This window comes from Callospermophilus lateralis, chromosome 1, assembly GCF_048772815.1.
Source record: "Callospermophilus lateralis isolate mCalLat2 chromosome 1, mCalLat2.hap1, whole genome shotgun sequence".
Classification (NCBI taxonomy): domain Eukaryota; kingdom Metazoa; phylum Chordata; class Mammalia; order Rodentia; family Sciuridae; genus Callospermophilus; species Callospermophilus lateralis.
In genome coordinates, this window is record NC_135305.1 from 94,414,374 (window position 1) to 94,439,168 (window position 24,795).

Here is a 24,795-nt window from a genome sequence, read left to right on the forward strand (position 1 = left end):
AAATACTTTCACAACACAGTTCACTGAAGCATTCTTGCAAGGTTTCAAAAACCATAAATAAAATGAAAACTCTAATATTAGGCACTTGATGTACCATTTCATGCTTTTCTGACAGGTATCTTTATGTTAAGTTAAAAACAGGCTAAAGGTGAATTTTTAAAGTTGTTTTCCTCCTTGCTGTAAACAAAGAAAACAAAGTGATTCAAAAATATAATTCACAGAGGTTATTCTGCTACACCACCCTATATACCACATTTTAAATAAAATAAAAATTTTAAATTAAGTAGATTTAATAGAGTTTCACTTTCATTTTTTTAAAAAAGTTTTAAACAGAAATAAGGCCTTCATGCAGTTGAACTTCCATGCTTCCATGGTAAACAACCCAGTGTTAATAAAAAGCAAATCAATAATTTTTGTTAAATTTTAATAATCTTACAAACCTACAAATAAAACCATCAACAGTCTTGAGTTGAGATGACAGTTAACTGCGTTACTATGACAACCTAGTGGAATAGAACAAGTCCTGACTTGCAGCTAAGCAAAGATATGAACAGAGTGACATTTACCCATACAAGAAAAATTTGCAGCTTTCCTTTAAAAAGAATCAATTCCTCAACTAACATGGATTTTTACTAAGTGTATAGCACTTTTAATTAAAGACAAATCCTTTAAACCTTCCTATGAAGTTCTAGAACACTATCTGAAAATAAATGTCATATCACTGTCACTCTTACTGAGTTTTGAACTTATAGCGGGGAAAATTACTTTGGAGGTTAACAAATTAAAACAATTAAAGATTTCTGTCTGAAAAACTGCTCAGCAATTTGTTACTATTGTTAATTTGTTCCCACAGGGTAAATTTTCATGGAGGAAGTCTTGCTACATAAGTCTTGCTACATTCTTGTATATGAAAAAGAATACTGCATTTTGCTTTTCACCTAGTAATTTTAAGTTTGTGTACCAAAAAAAGTCTCTTTTCTTTTTTAGTGTTTATAACCAACGGATTCTACATTTTTCGTCTTGTTTTAATTTTACCAATACCTTTCTTTCACACATTAGTACAATTTACCGGACTTAATAACACTGTTCATAGTTCAAACAAAGACTTGAGTTTTACTTGTAAAAAACATATGGCATATGAAATCTAGAGGTTAAAACAAAGGTCATTACATTTTTTACTATTCCTATTTATGTAAAATTAAATGTTTATTTCTGGATACTACTTTTTCAATAAAATTCAGCCATATTTTGACAAAATAAAATGATACAAATGCACTGAAGGAAAGAGTAAGATGTCCTACAAAGCCCACATTAAGACAGTGGAAACACCACCAGTCGAGCACGGCAAAGACAATTGGCAATCTCACTACACTGAGATGGCCTTTCCCAAACCAGCTTCCCCTTGGAGAAAGACCTCAGCTGAACCACCAGGAATTTTAATCAGACGAATAGTTTATTTGGTTTCATGTCATCAACTACATCTAACTAGGGGCAAATCCTTTTAATAAATATCCAATATTTTTAAAGCTAGATACAATAGGGAAACACTAACATCCTCAAAAGAAATTCTCATTGTTTAGGGGGGGAAAAAAAGCACTCGTGCAGTTTGAACTTCCTCAGTAAAAGGGGAGAAAAAATAAAACCAAGTGTTAATAAAAAGCAAATCAATAATCAACCATGGGTATGAAGGTATAAAATAAAGGCTTTCTTCCTCTAGGACATTCTCTCTAGAACTGTAATTACCTTAAGGAGAATGAAATACTCAAAATTGGTAGTCAACCTTATAAGTTTAATATATAAAAATAGCCATCAAAATCCACTATCAGAACATTTGAATTTTAGAAAACTGACATTTTAAAATATTCACTTTACAAATTATTCACATCCCAAAAGCCCCATGACATACTAACATTTCTTTTCAGTTACTATTTGTTAGAGGAAACCAAAGAACAGAAAAATAAAACCAGTTGGTGCAACATACAAATAAGAAAGTTTTTTTAATGCATAGTTGAAATTAATGTTATATGTCAGTCAAAACACAATCTGAATCTTGAAAACACAACCAACAACATTGTAAACAACAGATCTGATCACTACCACAGGATATTATCATCAAAGGCAAATTAGACAAAAACTACATATTGGATATACACATTCAAAATTATAATGTTACCATTTAATGTATATGCATAATATAGGACATCTCCAAATATATCCCATAGTCAGAGAGGTTAAGATATCCATGGTGGGAGGGGAAAAAAAAAAAAGGTAAAAATGATCCGAGATTGGAGGGGGCAGGGCGGTGCAAGATGCAGAAAACAACACTGAAGGTCAGGCTCAAAATAATTTGAGGACTAATGACTTCAACTAGTTTTTCTTTGTCTAAATCACCACCCACCACCAAACACAAAGAATGAATGCTTCTTCCTTAAAGGGGCAATTGTAACTATTAATTATTGTATGCTATAGTTCTATTACAGAAAGGACATTTTATTTATACAAAAAGATGAGTATCTGCTAGGAAAGACAGCTTTATAAATCCTTCTAAAGTGTCAAAACATATCAAGAAAACTACATAAACAAGCTGAAAGAGTAACTTTTGGTTTCCATTAATAACACAAGGTATTATAGCTGCCTCAATGACCAAACTTTTTAGGAAAGTGACATGGAGATAATGGAACTCATCTACAATCAAACAACTGTGGTCAAAGCTCCCAGGATACCATTCCATCATCAGACTGCTGACAGATAAGCAATTACATTCTTATATGAATGTAAATTATGTTGTTAAACTTTCAACTTTCAAACAATATTGCTATTATGGAAAAACATATTATTAAGAAAGTAGCTAAATTAGCTGATAAATGTAATCTGAATGGCACGAGTCTACTTTTTCCAATAGAAAATTCACCATGAGTTTACTTATATCTACATATTATTTTTTAAAGTGTGAAATACATGTGTCTAAATGGTTCTCAACTGGAGGTGATTCTGTCCCCCAGAACATTTACATTGCTTATTTGACAACATCCAGAGTTAATTTTGTTGTCACAACTGGGTGGGGGTGGAGAAAAGGTGCAACAAATGGAGTTCAATTATGAAGCTAAACAACCTATGACACACCAGACCCAGAATACAAAATTATCCAGCCCAAAGGCCAACAGTGCCAAAATTAGAAACTTTGAGTTTAATAAACTTCACAAAATAAAATATTACACAGACATTAAAACTTATTTCCAAGGATAATTTAATAGCAAAGGAAAGAGTTTTCATAATGTCTTGTTAGGTGAAAAATAGGTCACAAACCTGTTTTGCATAATCCAAATTCTACTAAAGAAATCTATGTGTATATTTGCAGGAAATTAGAATAATAAATACCAAAACAGTAACCTCTCTATGCTTCAGGTTCTTTACCTGTAGAACAGGGATGATAATAATAGGACACACATCACAGGGACCATTAAGGAGACAGAGAGGACAACAACAAATAAAAATTCACTATTCTGAGCTATAGCCAATATTTCCTAAATTTTCTAAAACAAATACATCATATGTGTTATAAAAATAAATGCTACTTTCAAAGGTATTTTTCAACATCTTCTTCAAAACTTTTTATAGGGTGAACTATGATTCTTATCTCTTAGAGCTGCTTTCCTTACCATAACACTTGGACCCGAAAAGTGAGAAAAAGTTGAGCCTGTAATAATTGAAGAGCTCTACTTAAGATTCACAAGATATGCAGTCTTCATAAACCCTGGTCTCTCCTTTGCCCTGTAGTATCAGAATTTCATGTTCAATTCAAGGAGGAAAAAATAAGGTGAAGGTTCCCATGCCCTAAGCCACATACCATAAACAAGATCAACTCTCATCATTTATTTTATATTGGGAAAGCGATAAGAATATATAGAGGAGGGGAAAAAAATCAGAAAAGCAAATAAGCTTTTCATTTCCTTCCAGCCATATGGAATAACCTCACGAATCTTCAAGATATGCCATTCAGGGGGACAATTTCCGTCACTAAAGCCAACATAACCCTCTTTTCCTTTCTTCCCAATATCCCTTGGTGATCACAAGATCCTTAGAAGCAGGGTTTATGCCTTTTCATTGTTCTGAACTTCACCTAACAAAACTGTGGGTACCTAATAAAGACCAGTGAAAACAAATGTCTGTTGTAACAGCACATCGAGTTTAGTAAGCAGCTTTTCTAAAACATTCTCATTTAGATTTCCACACTCCAAATCAGAGACTGTCAACCAAAGGAACTGCAAGAAGAGGGGTGAGAAGGTGGAGGCACCAAACAGAAGCAGGTGACTATTCTAAGGGTAGTGTAAATTGGAACTATAGATAAATTTACAAAAATGAAACTCTAGCATCTTCCAGTAGAAGAAGCAAATAGAAGTCCTGCAAACTCAAACTTCAGGGAAAAAAAGTTACATTTATTTCTAATCTGTAAAATGTTATATGAAAAAGAAAAATATTAGAGTTCTTGAAATTATTTAGAGGAGATTTAAATACTTCTCAAGCAAGTCTGACTGCACATTCCATATACCAAGTGTAAAGAAGTACCTTGTTAGACACTCCCACCAAAGTCTTCTAGAATTTCTCAGTACTTTTCATGAAGAAACAGAAATAGGCAAAAACTTACAATAGCAATAAAAATTAAAGCACTGCCAAACGAATCAAGGAGAAACTGATGCATTTGTTGAATGTGAATTCATTGCACACTCTGATTTGTTTTAAGAAAACAAACTAAATGAACAAAAGACAGCTGCTTTCTAGTCAACCTACCAAACCTCTGTGTCTACACTTGGAGCCTGCTCAATTCTACCAGAAGACACCCATTCTACTCCTTAAGGCCTATTCTCCAGGAAGTAGGAACTATGCCTGCAGCCTCTGCCCCCTTTATCTCCATACCCTGGTACCTTTTAGCCCTGACCACCACTTTTCTACAACTTTCTTCATCAATTAGAGACTCTAAACCCTACACCAACTGGACACTGCATTATCTTATCTATGGCCTAGGTTTCCAACCTTAAGAGCTTCAAAATTAATGGAACTCTGATGGCAGTTAGGTGGGCACTGCCGAGATAATAAAGGTAAAAGCAAAAGTAAATTAATAAACCAGATAACAGAAACATTAGTAAGTCTCCAAGCATTAGTACTTGCTATAATTTGGATCCTGAATGTTCCCCAAAGGCCATGTGGCTTGGCTGCCAATCTGTGGTGCTTTAGGAGTTTGTGGAACCTTTCAGAGAGAGGACTAACGGAAGGAAGTTAGATCACTGGGAGTGTACCTTTAAAGGGGATATTGTCACCCTGGCCCCTTCTCGTCCCCCTCTTTATGCTTCCAGCTGCCACGAGATGAACAAGCTCCCTCTGCCACATGCTCCCACTATGATATACTATGCCACCACAGGCACAAAAGCAACAGAGTTGAGCAATCATGGGCTGAAACCTGTGAAATCATGAGTCAAAATAAAATGTTCCTGCTTACAAACTGATTATCTCGAGTATTTAGTCACAGTAATAGAAATTTGACTAACAGTACTTTTTCAAAGACAAATCAAGTAAGATAATCACAGAATGAACTGAGAAAAATGAAAGTCATCAGTACTACCTGTCTCCTACAGTAAGGAACCTGCCCAGACTGTGTTAGATACCAGTTCTATTAAAAACCTTCAAAGAACACAAAATCTCTAAGTTACTTAAACTGTCCCATAACAGGGTCATATAAAAACTTCTCAATTCATTTTGGAAAATTTGGTATAACCCTAATATCACAACTCTTGGAGTACATCAAAGGAAAGAAGCACACATTTCCTGAACACTTATGGTTCAATCATCTCATGTAAAAATTTAAATGTAAATGCTTTACATAGACTCTCACAAAAATCAAACTGAACCTATATTAATAGGAAACATTTAAGATCAAGTATTGCAGAAATGAAAACACTAGATATTAAACTATCTGACATTATCATTTGATAGTTCAAAAAACAAAAATCATAAGGCAACGTGACAGAGACTCAGGCAACATTTATAAACACTTTCAGAAACACTTGCTTCTGAAAAAAAAAAAGGCTTTTAATAAGTTAAAAAACAAGGTTTCCTTCTCAAAGAGCCTAGAATTAAGAGCTGGGAATGCAATTTGAAATCAAAAGCCAACAAGATATGATACTTAATGAAGTAAGAGAAAGCATTCCCATCATCCACAGAAAACAACCCAGAGGTGCCAACTATCACTTTCACTTCTTTCAAAACCAATTTAGAAATTTTAGCCACGTCAAAAGACAAGAAAACAGAAAAGATAATAAATAGATGACTGTTGTATGGTCTTATTTGAAGATGATATGAGTAATGAAAGAACAAAACACAAGACAAGACAGCTACCCTGAGCTGCGAGCTTCCTCCCCCCAAATCAGCCCTGAAGACAGGATAAAAATGATAGCAAAGAGATTTCAAACTCCACACCCCCAAGTGAGAAACTCTGAAGGTAAATGAAACCACCCAGAAAGAGGAACAGGGAGCCTGCATCCAGGGAAAAGGCGGCAGTGGGGGCCGGGTGCAAGGTCAGCTGGCTAGATGCTGTGCTTACCTTTCCACAAGTTTCTCAGGGAGGTTCTGCTGCTTCATTCACTAGCACAATGGGCAGCAGCACCCAGTTCTCACAAGAGGTGAGAATGACCAGCTACATTCACTCCTCCAGCTTCTATTCTGACTTCTTCCTAGGGCTACTGCCCCATGAAGTACCGCAAAGGGCACTTCAACAGAGCTCAAGAAGAGTCATTGCCCAGATTCCTATGCTGAAACACATTTTTCAAGAAAGTGTTCAAAATAATAGGAAAAAAATCAGGAGATGTTGTAATAGAGATAAGAAATAAGGAATATCAAATATTTTGATAAAGTTCACTAATGTCATTTTTTAAAAAAGAAAGAGGAAGGGAAGAAGGGTGAAAAGCAGAGATAGGCAAAGAAGGAAGCAAAAATTATTCAAATGCCTACTAAGATAGTAAAAAATTAAATGAAGTGAATAACTAAGTACCAGTCATAAAATTAACTCAAATAATGTTTTCCACATGCAATTTGTACTACATGCAGCCTATATATACTAAGCTAGTTACTTAAAGCCTGAGTTACCTCACTTTTTATGAAAAGGAAAAATAATATGTATTTCTGGGAATTGCTATAAGAATTAAATGTAACAAATGTTCACAAAGCACAAAGCACAGTGTCTGGTAATATTCACTGAATGTCAGTTCCCCAAAATATTACTATTATATGTGTTGTAGACCAAAGTTTAAACTGCAGACTCATATCCTTCCTTCTAAACTGATTTCCTATCACACTACGAGAACACAAAATTGAACAAACAGTAACACATCTAATCTAATTACCTCTTTGTTTTAAACTTCTTACAAAAAATGAAGACATGTTGCCTTTGATTCTATTGCATCATTAAAAAGAATGTTTTCAGCTCAAGTGTAGCTCAGAGATAAAGTGCTTGCCTAGAATGTACAAAACCCCGGTTTTCATCCCTAGCACCAATAAGTAAATAAAGTTTTCAAACATATCTAAGTGTGAACCTTGTTATAAGCAAGGGGAAAGAGACTATTACCCTAGTCTATTTACTAAGCCTGGAGTCTATCCTGGACTCTTGCAAAGACTAAAAATAGTCTTAGACAAAATGCCTCAAAACTGCCCAATCCCTGGTGAAGGAAAAAATGACCACAGACTAAAACCTTAAGCTCTATCAGAAGTTTCCTCACTCCTGTCTTTCTGTGATACTATTCTGAGAGATTTATTTAATCCACTGAGGTCTTTGAAGAAAACAGTCATATTTTAATGCAAGAAATGAGATGACACAGATGTCTGGGAATATCTGTCTTTAAAGCCACTTGCACTAGAAACCAAACAGCTCATGGAAGAAAAGAGTCCTACATGCTATTTAGATGTGTCACAGGATTTCTTGAACCTGCAGAGAATGTCTTAAAACATCTACAGCGCAGAATCAGGCACTAATTGTCAGTGAGATCATCATTTAAACAACATCAATAAATAGTCATCAGAAAAGACATGCATGTTTTTATAAATATAGCTCCCCCACAAGGTTACCAGTTTCATTACAATCATTTTCTCTTGTTTTCCTTTGCTTTGATATATTTGACTTCCCAAATTCTGAGAAATAAAGCCAAATGAAAGTGCTAAGAGGACAAGGTCAGCCAATCAAATTACTTACTGCATTGGATTCCTATTACTGACCACAAACTTAGTGGCTTGAAAAAACACAAATTTGTTATCTTACAATTCTGTAGTTGCTGGTCTAACAAGACCACCTGGGGCTAACATCAGGATGTCAGCTATGTAATACTCCTCCAGAAGCTTTAGAAGAGAAACCATTTCTTACCTTTTCCAGGTTCTGGAAGGCCACCTACCCACCTTGGCCTTGGCTATGGGCCCTCCCTCCACCTTCAAAGCCAACAAAGGCAGGCCAGGTCCTTCCCACATCATATGAACTGTTCTCCTGTCTCCCTCTATCATCTGTAAAGATCCTCGCTGTTACCCTGAGGATTATCTTGCCCAGATAATCCAGGACAATCTATTTTAAGAGTTACCTGACAGCAACCTTATTTCCTCCCTGCCTTGGAACATGCCATATTCACAGGTTCCAAAGGTAAGAACACAGATATCATTGGAGATTCATAATTATACCTGTTACTAATGACATGAGGATTAGGGGGGCTAAAATTGGTAGGTTATTGTGTTAGATGCCCAAAGTCAAATCTAAAGGTAAAAGACAGTTCTCATTTGCTGGTTCCTAATTAAAGCATGATTCTTTTGAGGCCACAGTCTGTAATCAAACAATTCTCAATCTGAATCAGACCTGGTTGAAAAAAAGACCTCTCAAAGTTCCAGTTTCACCATCTTCAAAATAAGGACACAACTGTATCTTATCAGAGAAGCCCTAACCACGAAGATAAAAATGTAACTTCTCAACCTACTCCATATACCACTTAATCAATGTTATTTCTTTTAGTCTACAATATGTATTACCACCTCATCTATCTGTAAAATATTTTTGCTTACTGTCTACTTTCCTTATCAAATACTAATGTACCATAGTATTCTAGTATTAAGAATACTTGTTGAATAAATCAAGGGATCAATCTTATATTGTCTAAAATAATTTTTCTCCCAGGCAGTGAAATTATGAATTTTGTTCAAAGGTCTATCACAGAGGGAAACATTCACCTTTCAATCTCTAACAAATGACAGAAATACAGATTCAAAAATTTTACAACCAGAAAGTTTCTACCAAGTTTCCAAATGGATAATTTTTATAATATATGCTTCAAAGGGAATGTTTATCCATGCCTGAATGATGCAATAAGCAGCAGAACCTGTTAATATTAATAGCTCATTAAATAAAAGAGCAAGTTTTTAATCTGAGAGCTATCTGGAAGGCTATAACATTATAACCCCATGCTCCATTTTTCTCAGCAATCGATCTCATAATAGGGTACATTACCATTTTAGTTGCTATAAATTTGTTTATTAAAATTAATACATGTAAAGAATCAATTTAAGTTTCAATAAATGATTCATAATGTTCTACCCACCAGGTGAGATAAATAAATTATTTTTGTGTGATGCACTTTCTGATTAAAAAAGCTCTCTCCTGATTTCTCACAATGACTGATTTTCATTTTAACAAAACTGATAAAGGATTCTCCTAGTGGCTGATGTACCTAGAAGCTGCATTTTTTTTTAAACTTAATTTTTCATTCAACAGAAATAGCACCCGGGTTTATTTTAATAGCTTCAGCTGTCAGTCCATTTGGTTTTAGTAAAATTTATATACTGAACATATTCATGGCCTCCAAACTGTGGTATTTGGAAGAACTAAACCAGATCTAAATAGAAATCTGTTAAGGAGGCATGTTTATTAATAAGGATAACAAAAATTATAAAGATAGAGTGGTACTAATTAACTGTTTTGTTATTACAAGCCTTTGCCCAGGGGCTGGGTAATGCAACATATGTATGTGAATTTTTGCTTCAATGGAATCTATCATAGACATTATAAGCCTTAGTTTAGCCATCCAGTTGCATTCAAGAATCATAAAAGGTTCCTGGAATCCTTACCTGGTACAATGTGGATCTCAAACACTTCAGTGTCCATCTGGTACTCTTCTCTCTCCTTGCCTTCCTCTCTTTAGCCTAATATTGTTTCCCCTTTTCATCCTTCCCTTTGCTGGTCAAGCATAATCTTGAAAGGTTAGGCTAACAATCTGATGCTTCTACAACAAAGTTGTTTGTACAACACACTAAATTCTTCTAAGATGGGACATACTTCTAAAATATATAATGTACCAAGAAGTCATTCAAAGTAATCAGGATTTTTTTAAATACATATATCCATGAAGCAGCGATGCTTTAGTTTCAGACTCTATGACTGATGTATCATACAGGTCACTATGTTCCATAAATAGAAAAGATCCTTCAGGCAACGATGACATTTCCATATTATTGGTGCCTCAATGTTCTCTCCTCGTACTACTGATTCTACTTAGAAATAAATCTGTTAAGTCACGACAATTTTGGAACTGATGATTACTTTAGCATAACAAGCTTCTCCTGTCAAATGTACTCTCTGATAGCATCTTGGTTCATATTAAATAAGATAATTTATGTAAAGCACCCAGTACAACATGTGGCACACAGTAAATGCTCCACAATACTTCACTTTATACATAGACAGGAGTTCCAGGGTTTTAATCCTGTCCAAGTCTATGAAGGTACACAGATAGTCTGGAATAAAATTACAGAATCACAGTGAAGTCAGTTAGCCTCCTATAACTAGAGGTTAGGAACCCCGGGCTTTGGATTAAGACTGCTAGATTCGAATCCACTTACCAGCCAGGGACTTTCAGCAAGTTAACACTCTAAGTCTGTTTCTTCATCTGTGTCTTGGTCTGTTTTGTGCTGCTATTAACGGAATACCAGACTTGGTAATTTGTACACAAAGTTTATTTGGCTCCCAGTTCTGGAGGCTGGGAAGTCCAAGATAGAGGGGCTGCATCTGCTGTGGGCCTTCTTTTTTTTTAATTTTTATTTATTTATTTTATTTAGGTATATATGTTACTGTGGTCCTTCTTGATGCACCATAACATGACAGAAGGCATCACATGGCAAGCACCCAAACAAAAGACAGCAAGAGAAGATCTGAACAAAATTTTACCACACATCCTCTCTCTGCAATGACATATCCATTCAAGAGGGCAGAGCCCTTACAACGTTAATGACCTCTTAAAGGTCTTACCTATCAACACTGTGCACAGGGGATTAAGTTTCCAACACATGAACTTTGGGGAGCACATTCAAACCACAGCAATCTGTAATACAAAAGCAATCATCAAGGCCAACTCACAGGGCTGATTGATACACCTAAAATCTACCGAAGGGCCAAGCACTGTTTTCTACATTAAATACATGATCATTTTTGTAATGATCATCATTATCAGAAAAGACTCCCAACATATTACCCCTTCCACTACATCATCTCTTCTCCAAATAGGGCTCAAAAAGTGCCGCTACAAGCAGTGACTTATAGGCTTTTAAAGTAAAATAAAATTCCATAAATTAGTTTGCTCACTTCCTTTTGTTTGAAAATATATTTAATATGAGAGCATCTAATTTGTTTCAGCATGAGCAAAACCATTATAAAAAAAATATACCAATGGATTAAAAAGTACCACTTTTAAAGATGAATAATCTACATGTTGAGAAATCAGTCTTTAAGTTTAAAATTTGGGCTGAGAATATATTTTTCCTTTAACTGCCTAATATTAGATTCAGTTCCCTACAACACAGCTGAGCTGGATATTTGGAACCTTCTTGACTCTTCGATCTAGCTCCCCTTTCAAACACCATCTAAACTTCCTATTGACTGAACTTGAGAAGCAGCTCCTTGAAGGCAGCTCCTCTTTGTCTTCTGCTACCTTTTTGCCCAGGCCCTGCACACTCCTACCTCTTACGGGGACTTCCATGAGAACCACCCAAATGGTCTTACTGCCATGGTCTCTCCTTCTAGGTCACCGGTTACCAGCCTTCATCTCTCCCCAAAAATCAAGCCTTTGGATAGCTCCCTGATATCCACAGAACCAAGTCCACATTGCCAGATTAGATCCATTAGGAGCTTTCAAATCTTACCTTCATATATTCTATCAGTCTCATTTCCATCTTCCTCCTACATTCCCGGCACACTGAGTGCCTCATGGTTGGCAAATATACATACAATGGCACAATACTGTCTCTGCAAATACTTTTCCTCCTTCCTGAAGACTCCTGCCCTGACTCATCTTCCAAGGTTCCCAGCATATTCACTCTTAAATATTCCAACTAAAACCATTCCTGAATATCCATCCACTCCTCTCTGCTCTTGCCTTGTCCCACTAACAGCAATCATCATCATCCCTAAGTATTGAAAAGATCTTAGTGCTTCAATATGGAAAAGAAATCCTTTTAAAGATAATATGCTTCTCTGTTATGCTGTTCAAAAACAAAACACTATCTAAGAAATTGGCTCATATCAAGATGGAAGAAACAGTACACCGTCTAATATTCAAAAAAGCCTAGATAGGAGGACTTGTTTAGTTATTCTACAAAATTTGCCACAACTAATTAAAGTATTAAGATAAATGTAGGACCCTTAACTATGGAGTCTCTTAAGTGACATGCTTAGCTATCATGTTTATAATACAGTTCTGAATTTCTCCTTTAACTGCAAAGTGCAAGTTAAAATTCTTAAATTTTTATATGCAGACATATACACATTTTCATTACATTAATTACACTACTCTTAGCAATTTCATTTCATCTGGTTGGAGTTTTCAAGATTAATGAAAAACATATGGACAATTTGGGACAGAAAATACTTCTCAGACATACATTAAAATGAGAACTTTAGATAAATCTAAAACAATGGTCTTCCTAATATAAAAGCCCAGTTTATATAAAATGCATCAGTTCATAAAATGATAAACAAATTGTTAAAACACATGGTTGAAAACACTACACATTACTGCTCTCAGAACTGAAAATTATCCAAGTACTTGAATAAGAAAGAAGTATATAGAGGAAATGCCTGTCCTAAAAGTTATAAAACATGTTGGGAAAGAGAGAGAGAGAGAAAGGAATAGAGAAGGATTCTTTGGCAGATTAACTGGTATCTTAAAAATATCACCTCTGGAAGTGGAAAGTGGTTTAAACTAAGTAAAGAAACCTAAGATAATTTCTCCCACAGTTCAGCCACAAACAGACTTACTAAATGTATAAAGTCTGAACTTGGTTTTATTTCTTTCCACAGTTGGGTCAACTCTCATTTCTTAACTTCCTAGTTTTTTTGTCCACTTCTTTTCTGAGTTTTTTAATTTCAGATTTAAGGTCAATGATCATATTTTGAAATGCCTGTTTAATGAGACTCAACTGTTTTATAAAAGGGGAACACATTACTGCTTTATGCTGCATAAAAAAGCTGTATTCTCACTTTGCCTTCTTCCTATAAGAACTTCATATGGATGTTACCTACCATTTCAGTTCATTTTCAAAGTCTAGGGTGTTCCTAGACAGCAACAACAGATGCCCCTGAGAAGGGGATGAGTCTTCTGGGTGGTTTACTAGTTTTCTGAGTTATGTAGATACAATGTACAATGAAGTGTTTCTTTTAAATAAATGGAACTTTCGTTTTTTGTGGGAGTAGAGTAGGTAGTTCTGATCTTAGAAACTCTATCTGTAGTCACCTTTAGTTCTCTCTGCTTTGTCCTTTTCCTTAACTGCCAAGCCTCTAAGGAACACCTCCTCCATCTCTCCCAGAATTAGCACCGTCCCGCACTTAGTTCCAAGCACTTCAAGCCCTTTCCTTCAAATTTCCACGTACACCACATCTCAGATCTCCAATGTTTTGCAACATTTTCCCACTCAGAGAGAGAGAGAGAATTTTTAATATTTTTATTTTTCAGTTTTCGGTGGACACAACATCTTTATTTTATTTTATGTGGTGCTGAGGATCGAACCCAGCACCCCGTGCATGCCAGGCGAGCGCGTTACCGCTTGAGCCACATCCCCAGCCCACTAAGGGTGATTTTTATCTGTATTCTGCAACCACTGGGTGCTCAGCTGCACTCTACACTTCTCCCCCATCTCCACCTGACTCTCAGCTCCAGCATCAACTCCAGAGCTGGCTCTGCTGGTTTCCTGGGGTTTATTCCCCCACCTGTATTAAAATCTGTAACACTCCCTATTTCCTAATTATAGTAGAGGCCTGACTTACATGTACTCTTATTTGTTCTTGTTGATTCATTTCATATCTGTAGAACATGTGGCAAGATTTAGATCTGGGTTCCTGCCATCATTCTCCTCACCTATGAAATCAAATTCCTGGACAGATCCCAAATACCGCATGATTCTATACCAATGGTTCTGAGAACACAAGGTTGGTTGTTAGTTACAGATTTCCAAATCTAAAAACGGTAATCTGAAAATCTTTCAGTACTTTCAGTAATTAATAATGCTATACCCTATCTATAAGCATACTCAGAAATACCTTATCTGCAGCCCCACAGGAACAGAAATCCTACATAATGTTAAGAACTGTGGCTAGAAAATGGTATAATATATATGACGTTTTCTAGAAATTAAGCATAAGCCCACATTTCCCCTGAAAATGCAAACAAAACTCATATAAAAACAATATGCAACAAAAATCCAATTTAATAAACACTTGCAGCTATAGTCACGTCAGTGTGAATTTCCAGCAGGTCAGCACAGATGCTTTTTCATTTCCCTGAACTAAATGAAATACTGAAAGGAAAAAAAATACTATATTTAAAAATAATATATTAGTCCACCTATAAAATTGATAAGCTAACTAATTTGTATTGTGCTTAAACTTACTTCTTATGCATATGTTTGAAAAGGAAGGATTTTTTAAAAACTCTCACTTTTTAAAAAGAATGACTTTATTCTCAAGATACAATCTTTAACATAACTCCTTCATAGTTTCCTTTTTTATTTTAACAAATAAACTATAATTTCAATGATTCAGGAATTACACCAATAAGTACCTCATAGTCATCAAAAGAATAGGTAAAAAATAAATATTAGAGCAAGGACTGTAGCTCCGTGGAGAATGCTTACCTAGCATGTACAAGGCCTTGGGTTAAATCCCCAGCACCATGTAAAAAAAGAAGAAAAAAACAGAATACTGCAAAACCTATACTGGATAATTTTTTTAAAAAGACGTCACAGTGTTGAGATTAGTTTTTAAAGCCTGACATCAATTTTCCCAGTGTCCACATGCTTCTGTGCTTTGTCCACATGTTTTGCAATGAAAGAAAAACTTTTTATTCCTTTCCCTGTTTATTTCTTAAGCTAATCCATTCAGACTTTTGAAGACAACAGGCATGCTTCTCCCCCAGCCTCTACTGTATAGCCCTCACCACCCCTACCCCCAGCACCAGGAAATGTCCCACTGAGCAAAGCAGAACAAGCACAAGAGTAGGACATGGTAGTGACAAATCCTAGGGCTCCTTAAATTATCACCTTACCTCAGATTCATCGGTAGATTCTTCAAGAGACCCAGTTTCCTACAAAGATAGAGAGGGAAATGATCAGAAGACATGACGAAAGAATAAAAAGCATTTGTCAGGGGAAGGAGTCTTCATATCCCCATCTCTAATCTCTTTTTGGAAGGGTATTTGCAACCACACTTTAACAGACCCTCGACATGCTCCTATTCCCCTATGCCCCCCTCAACTTCACACCTAGGCAGGCCAAAGATGGTTTACTTAAGGGTTCCAGTGGTCCACACTTCCGTTGACCTCCCTCAAGCAGTCAGCAGGTGAACTAATTACCTAGAATCTGTCACCAGAGGAGCTGGAAGACACTTTCCCTAGCTAACAATGGAAATCCATCCAGCAAAAGTGCCTCACTGATCTTGGAAGGGAAGAGTAAACCTTCATCTCAAATTATCTACAAGCCAATTCCTTACACTGAAAACTTCTTGTGTTATTAATTATGATGTTATTAACCTGGCTGAATCAAAATGCTAAAACAGTGTTTAAAAAAGAATCCCCCTGCAGTGGTACCTAGCAGACAGTGTATAATTTACATGCACTCTTTAAACAATTAACTCTAAGACAAATTCTGCCATTTAGCACAGTTTCCTCCTTGCTAGACAATGAATCTTGCTGCTCTGAAGGAAACAAAGCAAAAAGGGAAAAATTGACTTGATCCTGCTAATCTCTCACCTGTCCACTGAAAGAGAGAATCTGCTGATGCCATGCATCCTCAAAGAGGTCAGCAAAATGAAGATTTACTTAACGTACTTATAGATATCAATAGCAATAAAAGGTTACAACTAATATGCTGACACCGAATGTAAGCATTTTACAACAATCCATGAAATAAACAAAGAAAGAACAAAAAAAAAAAAAGGGCAAGGTCATTTCACATCTAACTAATATTTTTTCAAGAAAAAAAGAACATTTTAAAGTCAGGCGCATATATTACTCAATTCAAGCTTGACAGCAGGATAACTACAAATCTGGTGTTTAGAAACATTTTTATTTCATACATCAAAATCAGCAAGAGCTTGGTTGGTGGCAGGCAACCTCTGGAATACAATTTTATAGAAAATACAGTCCCTGCACTTGTAGACCATCTGTAAAATAGGACAAATGTTACTATTATGAGATAATAAAATTAAGAATTGTATTACTGTTATCTTGTTAACCATGATGAATATTGGAATCTCCTCTAAATCCCAACACAGCCTGTTTAATTTAATGGAAATCTTTAAAAGTTCTTATTAGTTTAGAGCTACAATCCTCCACAATAACTTTTTGTTCTTAGCACCACCACGACACATAAAAAAATCCAACTCTTCTGCCACTTGACTGTTCCCCAGATAATGACATGTACATTTCTACCTCTTATCCTATGCAATAACCATCCACTTCCAGGTTTTTGGCCTCTTGTCACCTTAGTCCTTCTCTTTGGGACACATTCTACTTTTAATATTAATAGTCACTATTCTAACAAAATAGAGAACCCAGAAATAAATCCAAGCACACACAGTCAACTAATTTTCCACAAAGGCACCAAGAAGACACAATAGGAAAAAGACAGTCTCTTCAATAATGGTGCTAGAAAAACTGGACTTCCTCATGCAAAATGATAAATTGGAACCTTACCTTACACTCCTCCCAAAAATCAACTCAAATTAACAAGACCTAAATCCATTAAACTCCCAGAAGAAAACACAGGGAAAAGCTCCCTGATGTTGGCCTTGGCAATGCTTTCTTAGATATCATACCAAAAGCTCAAGCTACCAAACTAAAAATAATAGGATTGCATCAAACTAAAAAGCTTCTGCACAGCAAAAGGAAACAATCAACAAAATAAAAAGGCAGCCTATGGATTGGGAAAAAAATATGTGCAAGCCACATATTTTTATAAAGACTATACAACTCAACAGCAAAACAAAAACAAAAACATAATCCAGTTAAAAAGAGGCCTTTATAGACATTTCTCCAAAGATATAAAAACAGGCAACAGGTATATGAAAAGGTCCTCAAAATTACTAATTATAAGGGAAATGCAAATCAAAACCACTATGAGATATCACCTCCCATCCAGTAGGGACAGCTATTATTAGAAAGACAATTAGAAAGATAATCAGTGTCGACAAGGATGTAGAGAAAAGCATACCCCCTAAATACTGATGGTGGAAATAGAGATTTCCATTATGGAAGAGAATTTGGTCATTAAGAAATCATTAAATTCTCTTCCATTAAGAAAGAGAATTTGATTATTAAGAAATTAAAAACAACTGGGTGCAGTGTACACACCTGTAATGCCCAGACTAAGGGAGGAGTATCAGAAGTTCAAAGCCAGTCTCAGCAATTTAGTGAGGCCTTAAGAAACTTAGCAAGACCCTGTCTTAAAATAAAAAATACAAAGGAATGGGGGCTAAATTGTGGAACCAACATAGATGCCCTTCAACAAATGAATGGATAAAGAAACTGTGTGGGGTGGTGTATACATACATACATATACATACATACATACATACATACACACACACACACACACACACACACACAATGGAATATTGCTCAGTATTAAAAGAGAATAAAATCATGACATTTGTAGGTAAATTGATGGAGCTGGAGAATATCATGCTAAGTGAAGTAAGCCAATCCCAAAAACCAAAGGCTGAATGTTTTCTCTGATATGTGGATGCTGATCCATAATGGGGAAGGGGTGGGGGACGGGACTTGGGAGGAATGGAGGAACTTTAGATATGGCAAAGAGAAGGGAAGGGGCATGGGGGAGGAAAGATGGTGGAATGAGATTGTCATCATTATCCTAAGTACATGTATGAAGACACGAATGGTGTGACTCTACTTTGTGTACAACCAGAGACATAAAACATTGTGCTCTATATGTGTACTAAGAATTTAAATGCATTCTGCTGTCACATATAACAAGTTTGAATAAATAAATAATTTTCTTTAAAAGGATAGTGGGGCTGGGTTGTGGCTCAATGGTAAAGTGCTTGCCTAGCATGTGTGAGGCACTGGGTATCCTCAGCACTACATGAAAATAAATAAATAAAACAAAGGAATTGTATCCATCTACAACTAAAAAAAAAAAAAAAGTAACTTAAAAAAAGGGATGGAGAGGTATCTCAGTGGTTAAATACCCCTGCAGTCAGTCTCCAGTACCAAAAAAAATAATAATTAAAAATAGAATTACTGTATAAACACCCAAGGAAATGAAATCCATTGCCTCATAAAGATATCTGCAATCCCATGTTCATTATAGCATGATCCACAGTAACCAAGATAAGAAACAATCTGTGTCTGCCAATAGATGAATGGATAAAGAAACTGTAATATACAACACACACACACACACACACACACACACACACACATACAGAGAGAGAGAGAGAGAGAGAGAGAGAGAGAGAGACAGGAAGGGAGGGAGGGAGGGGAGGGGAGGAGAGGGGATATTATTCAAGACTTTAAGAAAGAAGAAATCCTGCCATTTGCTAAAGCATGGATAGAGCTGGAGGACATTATGCTAAGTGAAATAAGCCTAAAATAGAAAAATATTGCATGGTCTCACTTATATGTGGAATCTTTTTTTTTTTTTTAATATTTTTTATTTTTTAGTTTTCGGCGGACACAACATCTTTGTGTGTATGTGGTGCTGAGGATCGAACCCGGGCGGCACGAATGCCAGGCGAGCGCGCTACCACTTGAGCCACATCCACAGCCCTATATGTGGAATCTTAAAGGGGAAAAAAAGGCAAATATACAGAGACAGAGAATAAAACAGTGGTTACCAGGGGAAGGACAGATATAGATCAAAGGATAAAAAGTAGCAGATATGTAGGATGAACAAATCTAAAGATCTAATATACAACATGAGGACTACAGTTAGTAATAGTATATTATTGTATTCAGGGTTTTTGCTAATAGCTGTTTTTGCTATAGGGGACAAAATGAATTACCTCTGTAAGATTATTAACATATTAATTTGTTTTACTATAGTAACTATTTTACTATATATGCATCTCTAATGTCATGTTGTACACCTTAAAGGCAGAAGGATCATGAGTTCAAAGCCAGCCTCAGTAACTTAGCAAGGCTCTAAACAACTCAGTGAGACCCAGACTCTAAATAAACTACAAAAAGGGAGGGGGGGAGCAGTGGTGGGAATGTGGCTCAGTGGTTAAGCATCTCAAGTTTAATTCCTGCTACTTAAAAAAAAAAAAAGCACTGTAAGATTTTTAAAAAGCAGTTGCTATTCTGACTTCTTTATTGAACACCTATTATGCATTTCTCATAATGTTAAACGTTTTAACCATCTGCACCTTTGTAACATAGCATCCTACATCTACATTCTCATTTCCCATATCTAGAACTCTAAAAAAATACTTAATACTCTTTAAACCCAAGGAAATTTTTATTTGGAATTAATCAAGATATGCACAAAATGTAAATGAGTGAATGTCAATTCCTATTCTTCATCAAATAAAAAAACATAAATCCCCAACCAGCAATGTCAACGCAGAGATTCAAAATCTAATTACACTCTTGCTACACACCAGAAAGAATGCAATACCAGAGTCTAACACTTGGAGGCTTGCAGTTCTCGGAGACCTGCATTTTCAGGGAAAACCAGGCTCTGAGAGCTTCCAGTGGCAAGTGGCATCAATAGAGAAGATTTACTCTATGGCAAACTAAGACCTACACTCAGCATTAGCATGAACCTCCAGGCCATAGATGTGGCCTCAAAAAAAAAAAATTATACTTTTATCCACAATCCTACCAAAGTAATGCATGAGTGATTTCAGAAATTATCCTGGCCTATTATTTCTCTGCTACTTTCATTCACCAATCCTCTCTCTTTAATGTCCTTAGAGACAGGTAAACAAGAAGGCGTAAGTACCCCAATAAGAGATCCAAGCAACAAGTCTGAACCCTGAGAAAAGTTATATATTTAGAAAGAGTTCATGATTTTCAAATATGTTTCAGCTTCCAAAGAATCTTAACTATGAATCATGAAAATGTTATAAAATTGTTCTGTTCTCTATGTGGAATATGGCACACACAAAAAGAAAAATATTATATAATTCTGACTCTGCAAATATAAGACAGAAGTTAAGCAGAGGGGTGCGAGGAAGGGGTAATGGAGAGTTAATGTATAATGGGTACAGATTCAATTTCTAATGATGAAAAGTTCTAGGGAAGAAAAGTGGTGATGGATGAACAAAAACACAAATGCACTTAATGCCACTGAATCATACACTTAAAAATGGTTAAAATGGCAACTTTTGTGCTACATAAATTTCCACAATTTAAAAAACTGTGCTATTTTGGCTGAAGCAAAAGTAATGTGCTAAAAGACACCCAGTGACATAAATGTATAGCTGGACAAATTCTGAGTAACATGCTGAAAGCTAAATTCAATAATTTACCTTTCATTTGCAAAGCAACCCTTGAAACTGAATCATCAAGAACTTGATCTTAATTCTCTGCACTGTGACATGTGACCCCTCTAATATACTTTACCTGCCATCTATATTATCTTCCCAAAGCACAAATCAGCATGTCACTGTCCTTCTCAAAGAACCCTCAGTAGTTTCCCAGTCTAAAGAATGAATTCAGGTTCTCCAGCAAGGTAGTCAAAGCTTTTTACAGTCTGACCCCCAAGAGACTTTTAGCCTCACTTCCCGCTCCCTCCAAAAAGCTACACTCACCAGCCACACTAGGTGACCTCTTGCTGAGATATCACACGGTTACATCTCAATGAGAGAAGTGGCAAAACTGTATGAAGCCTGAACATGGAATACAGGTATTTTGTTTGGACTGGGGATGTTTTTTAAAGACTTTCATAGAAAAATCTGTATTTATGGCTTCATGGAAATCAGACTATGTCTACACAGTATCCATATTTGCACATAACCTCAGTTGGAGCTGAACAGTAATACCTGAGATGGAACGCACTTAAACCTCAAACCACTGCCATCCTCCCCACTCTGGTCATTAATACCTCTCTGCTCTGAATTTGTGATCCTTGCTGAGGCTTTCCTTACAGCCCATCCTCCACTTAGAAAGCCCTTGGCCCAACCTGGCACTCATCCTAATAGTTTTCTAATTCCCAGTATCCTCTCAAAGTTCAGGGCAACCAGCAGAGGGAATCTCAGGAATGCCAGGAAGTCAGGCCGAGGACCCTCACTCTTATTTCAACATCAAAACTTGTTTTTTATGTAATATATTTTCATGTTGCCAAGGTGAGGTTTAAGGTTTTAAAATCATTGGCTATTTTTAAATCTTTATTTTCTTTCACAACCCAACCAAGGTCTCCCCTCCTTCACATAACTGCATCCAATAAACCCAAGCCACAAGTCCAGGTCTGGCCTCCTACACTCTGTTTCTTCTCATACCCTCTGCTAGCACCTAATATTAACTGACTTATCCTAATAGCAATTATTTTAAATACACTGTAGATAATTCATAAAGCTTTGGCCTCTTTGTCTCATACTATGCTACCCAACATATCAGTTCAACATATGTTTGCCATTGATGACAATAAGAGACAAGCAGTGATCTGAAACAGGAATGCTTGCTTCCTCTGTATGTTCCCTCAGGAGCCAAGGCTCCTTTTCTCCAAGCGCCTTTTCTCCACAGATGCTCAAACTACTAACTCATGCCACAGGACAGTTACACAAAGGAATCTGGAGGAAGGCAGCACCAAACAATGACGGAGCACGTCCAATAAAATGTTAACCAAGCAGAGGCCCCTGGGCTCTCAGAAGACCCCTGTAGGAAAAGCTTACAGCCAACCCCAAGACTAATCTTCTATCAGCACAAGTCTAATAGCAGGGTCTGGGAGAAGACAGTACAGCTGGCCTAAGAGTTAGGAGGGATTAAGAGGAAGTCCAAGAGACAGAGAAGCCAAGACACCCCCAACCCTGGGGGATTTGTGGGATTCCCAGAATTTTAAGGGTGTACACATACTGTTTGTTAGGAAAGAATATAAGAGAATTTGAAAGAGACATGAGAGGCTGAAGAATAAGAAAGGCCAGCTCCAAATGTGCAGAAGGACTAACCTGCTCTACAAAGAAACAGAGCAGAGATTTGACCCCAAAAAATCAGACTGCACCTGGATAATAGACATGAGACAATCAACAAGGTACTGTCACCTTCTATCCCTTTCCAACAAAGACTGTGCCCCAGCTGGGCTTAACAGGAAAGAGGGTTGTTATAGATTCCAATGTCTGACATGCACAGGAAGGAGGAAATAGTTTGTGTTATATGTACTTCATATCAACAGTTCAAAGAGCCAGTGTGCGGCAACCAGAGAATGAGCTATTTACATAGGAAAAAGGAAAGAGTAACTAGGGAGCTGTCGAAAGAATGGAGACTTAGATTACATCCGGGTTCAGTCCACTGGGCTCACCGAGCACACCCATCTTATTCTGCAAATAAAAACCGATAATATATGCTACAGCATGGAGAAAGGGACAAGCTCAGTGACCCAGGCTCCAATCTGACTTTGCATCAAATCATCAGTCTGGGAAGTTGGCTAATACCCACTAATATACCCATATTCCAGGTCTGATTCAGTAGGTCTAAAATAAGAGCCTGGATTTGTTAAGAAAAGAACACTCGAGAGGATCTGGCATCAAGAACAAAGCAAGGCCAATATGAATGAGCAGCCATGAATGGGGAGCTACATGATACAGAAGCCCCTGATTAGATAAGCATTCCTCCCGAAAGGCAGTAACGTGGAGGATGCTGGGTAGACCATTAATATTCAGCTGGTGACAAGGCCTCCAGCCAACCAACCCAGATGAAGATGAGCAGGAAAGTACACTAGGCAATAAGCACATCCAGCTAAGGTTTAGTTATATGATAGTGACTAAACTTTAGTTATACAATAGTAAAGAGTGAACCCTTAAAGATGTGTTGATTTTTGTGCTTTTGTAACTTCTTGTTTAGGCTTTGCTTTTCCTTTAGTTATTGGTAACGCTGCTTTAAAAGATATATCTAGGCCAAACTGTAAGAAAAGAGAATTGAGCCTAGTCCAGGTTTGAATGATTAATTTTATCCTATTTGTAAAGTAACCTTTTCAACCCAGCCACCTTAACATACTTTTATCTCATTTCATATTCACAAGAATCTTAAGAAAGTAACATTCCCAACTTACAGACAAGAAAACTCAAATATGTTGCCTTGATTTTTATTTTATGAACATGAGAGCATTCATGATCATGGAAATGTGATAATCCATAAACAGTCCACAATTAAGACAGAATTTTCCTACTGTCTAAGATTCAGAAGGAGAATTCAAAGTACAAACTCTCTAATCTAGTGAAGAAATAGATGGTTTGATTGCTTAAATACTTTAATGGACCAGCCTCCAGGCTGGATGAGTAGGGAAGATGAAAAACAGTACCTGGCAAGAGTAAAGAATGTATCTGTATTAATCGCATTCTAAAGTCTCAGTAAGATAAAATATATTCACACAAATTCTACTGAACCTCATTTACAATATGACAATTGGAAAGGGATCTTCCCCTAGTAAATTCATTTAAGCATTTTATTAAGCACCCAGCATCTGGAAAATACTAGCCGTATGGGAAATACAGACATGAGTAAGCTCTTATTCCTGTTCTTGAGGACTCAGCAATCTGTAGGAGAGATAAGACAAATATACAAACAACCAGACTTCAAGCAGAATGTTATTCATAAGAGAGGTATGGACAAATTCTGGTGGGCATCTGTGATTATGAAGGCCAACTATAAATCATTTTGGAGCCAAGCAAAACTGCTGGTTACAAGATTTCCAGGCAGAACGCAGCATATTAGTTCTTTCTGTGAACTATAAAATATAAACGTGGTTATTTTGCGAACTACCTTTACTATATCAGCAAAAGCAAGAATTTCCCAAAGATTTAAAAACATATGTTCATTCATACCCAAAAAGTGATTTTAGTTTTAGACTCTCTGAACTGTTTAACTCACTCAGCATAGATGCCACTATTTTGGTTATTCATAAAATTAAGGATGAGAACAATAATCAAAGAATACAGCAAACACTGAGGAAAGTTAATGCCAAGAGGTTCAGTTTTCTTACTCATTTGGAGAGCTGTTTGCATTTATAGGGCACAGTAACAAGAAAAATACCTTCCTTTGCCCTCCTTTATAATTTATA

At 36.4% G+C, this 24,795-nt stretch overlaps 1 protein-coding gene across 3 annotated transcripts in view; it reads right to left on the reverse strand.

Annotated features, from left to right (window-relative positions):
* The window catches only part of Vps41 (VPS41 subunit of HOPS complex), a 166,604-nt gene that overhangs the window by 139,089 nt on the left and 2,720 nt on the right, over positions 1-24,795 (reverse strand). For all 3 annotated transcript variants that reach the window (XM_076836307.2, XM_076836312.2, XM_076836319.2), the window contains exon 2: positions 15,606-15,644. In XM_076836307.2, coding sequence (XP_076692422.2) covers positions 15,606-15,644 — 39 coding nt within the window. The remainder of the gene's footprint in view (positions 1-15,605; positions 15,645-24,795) is intronic.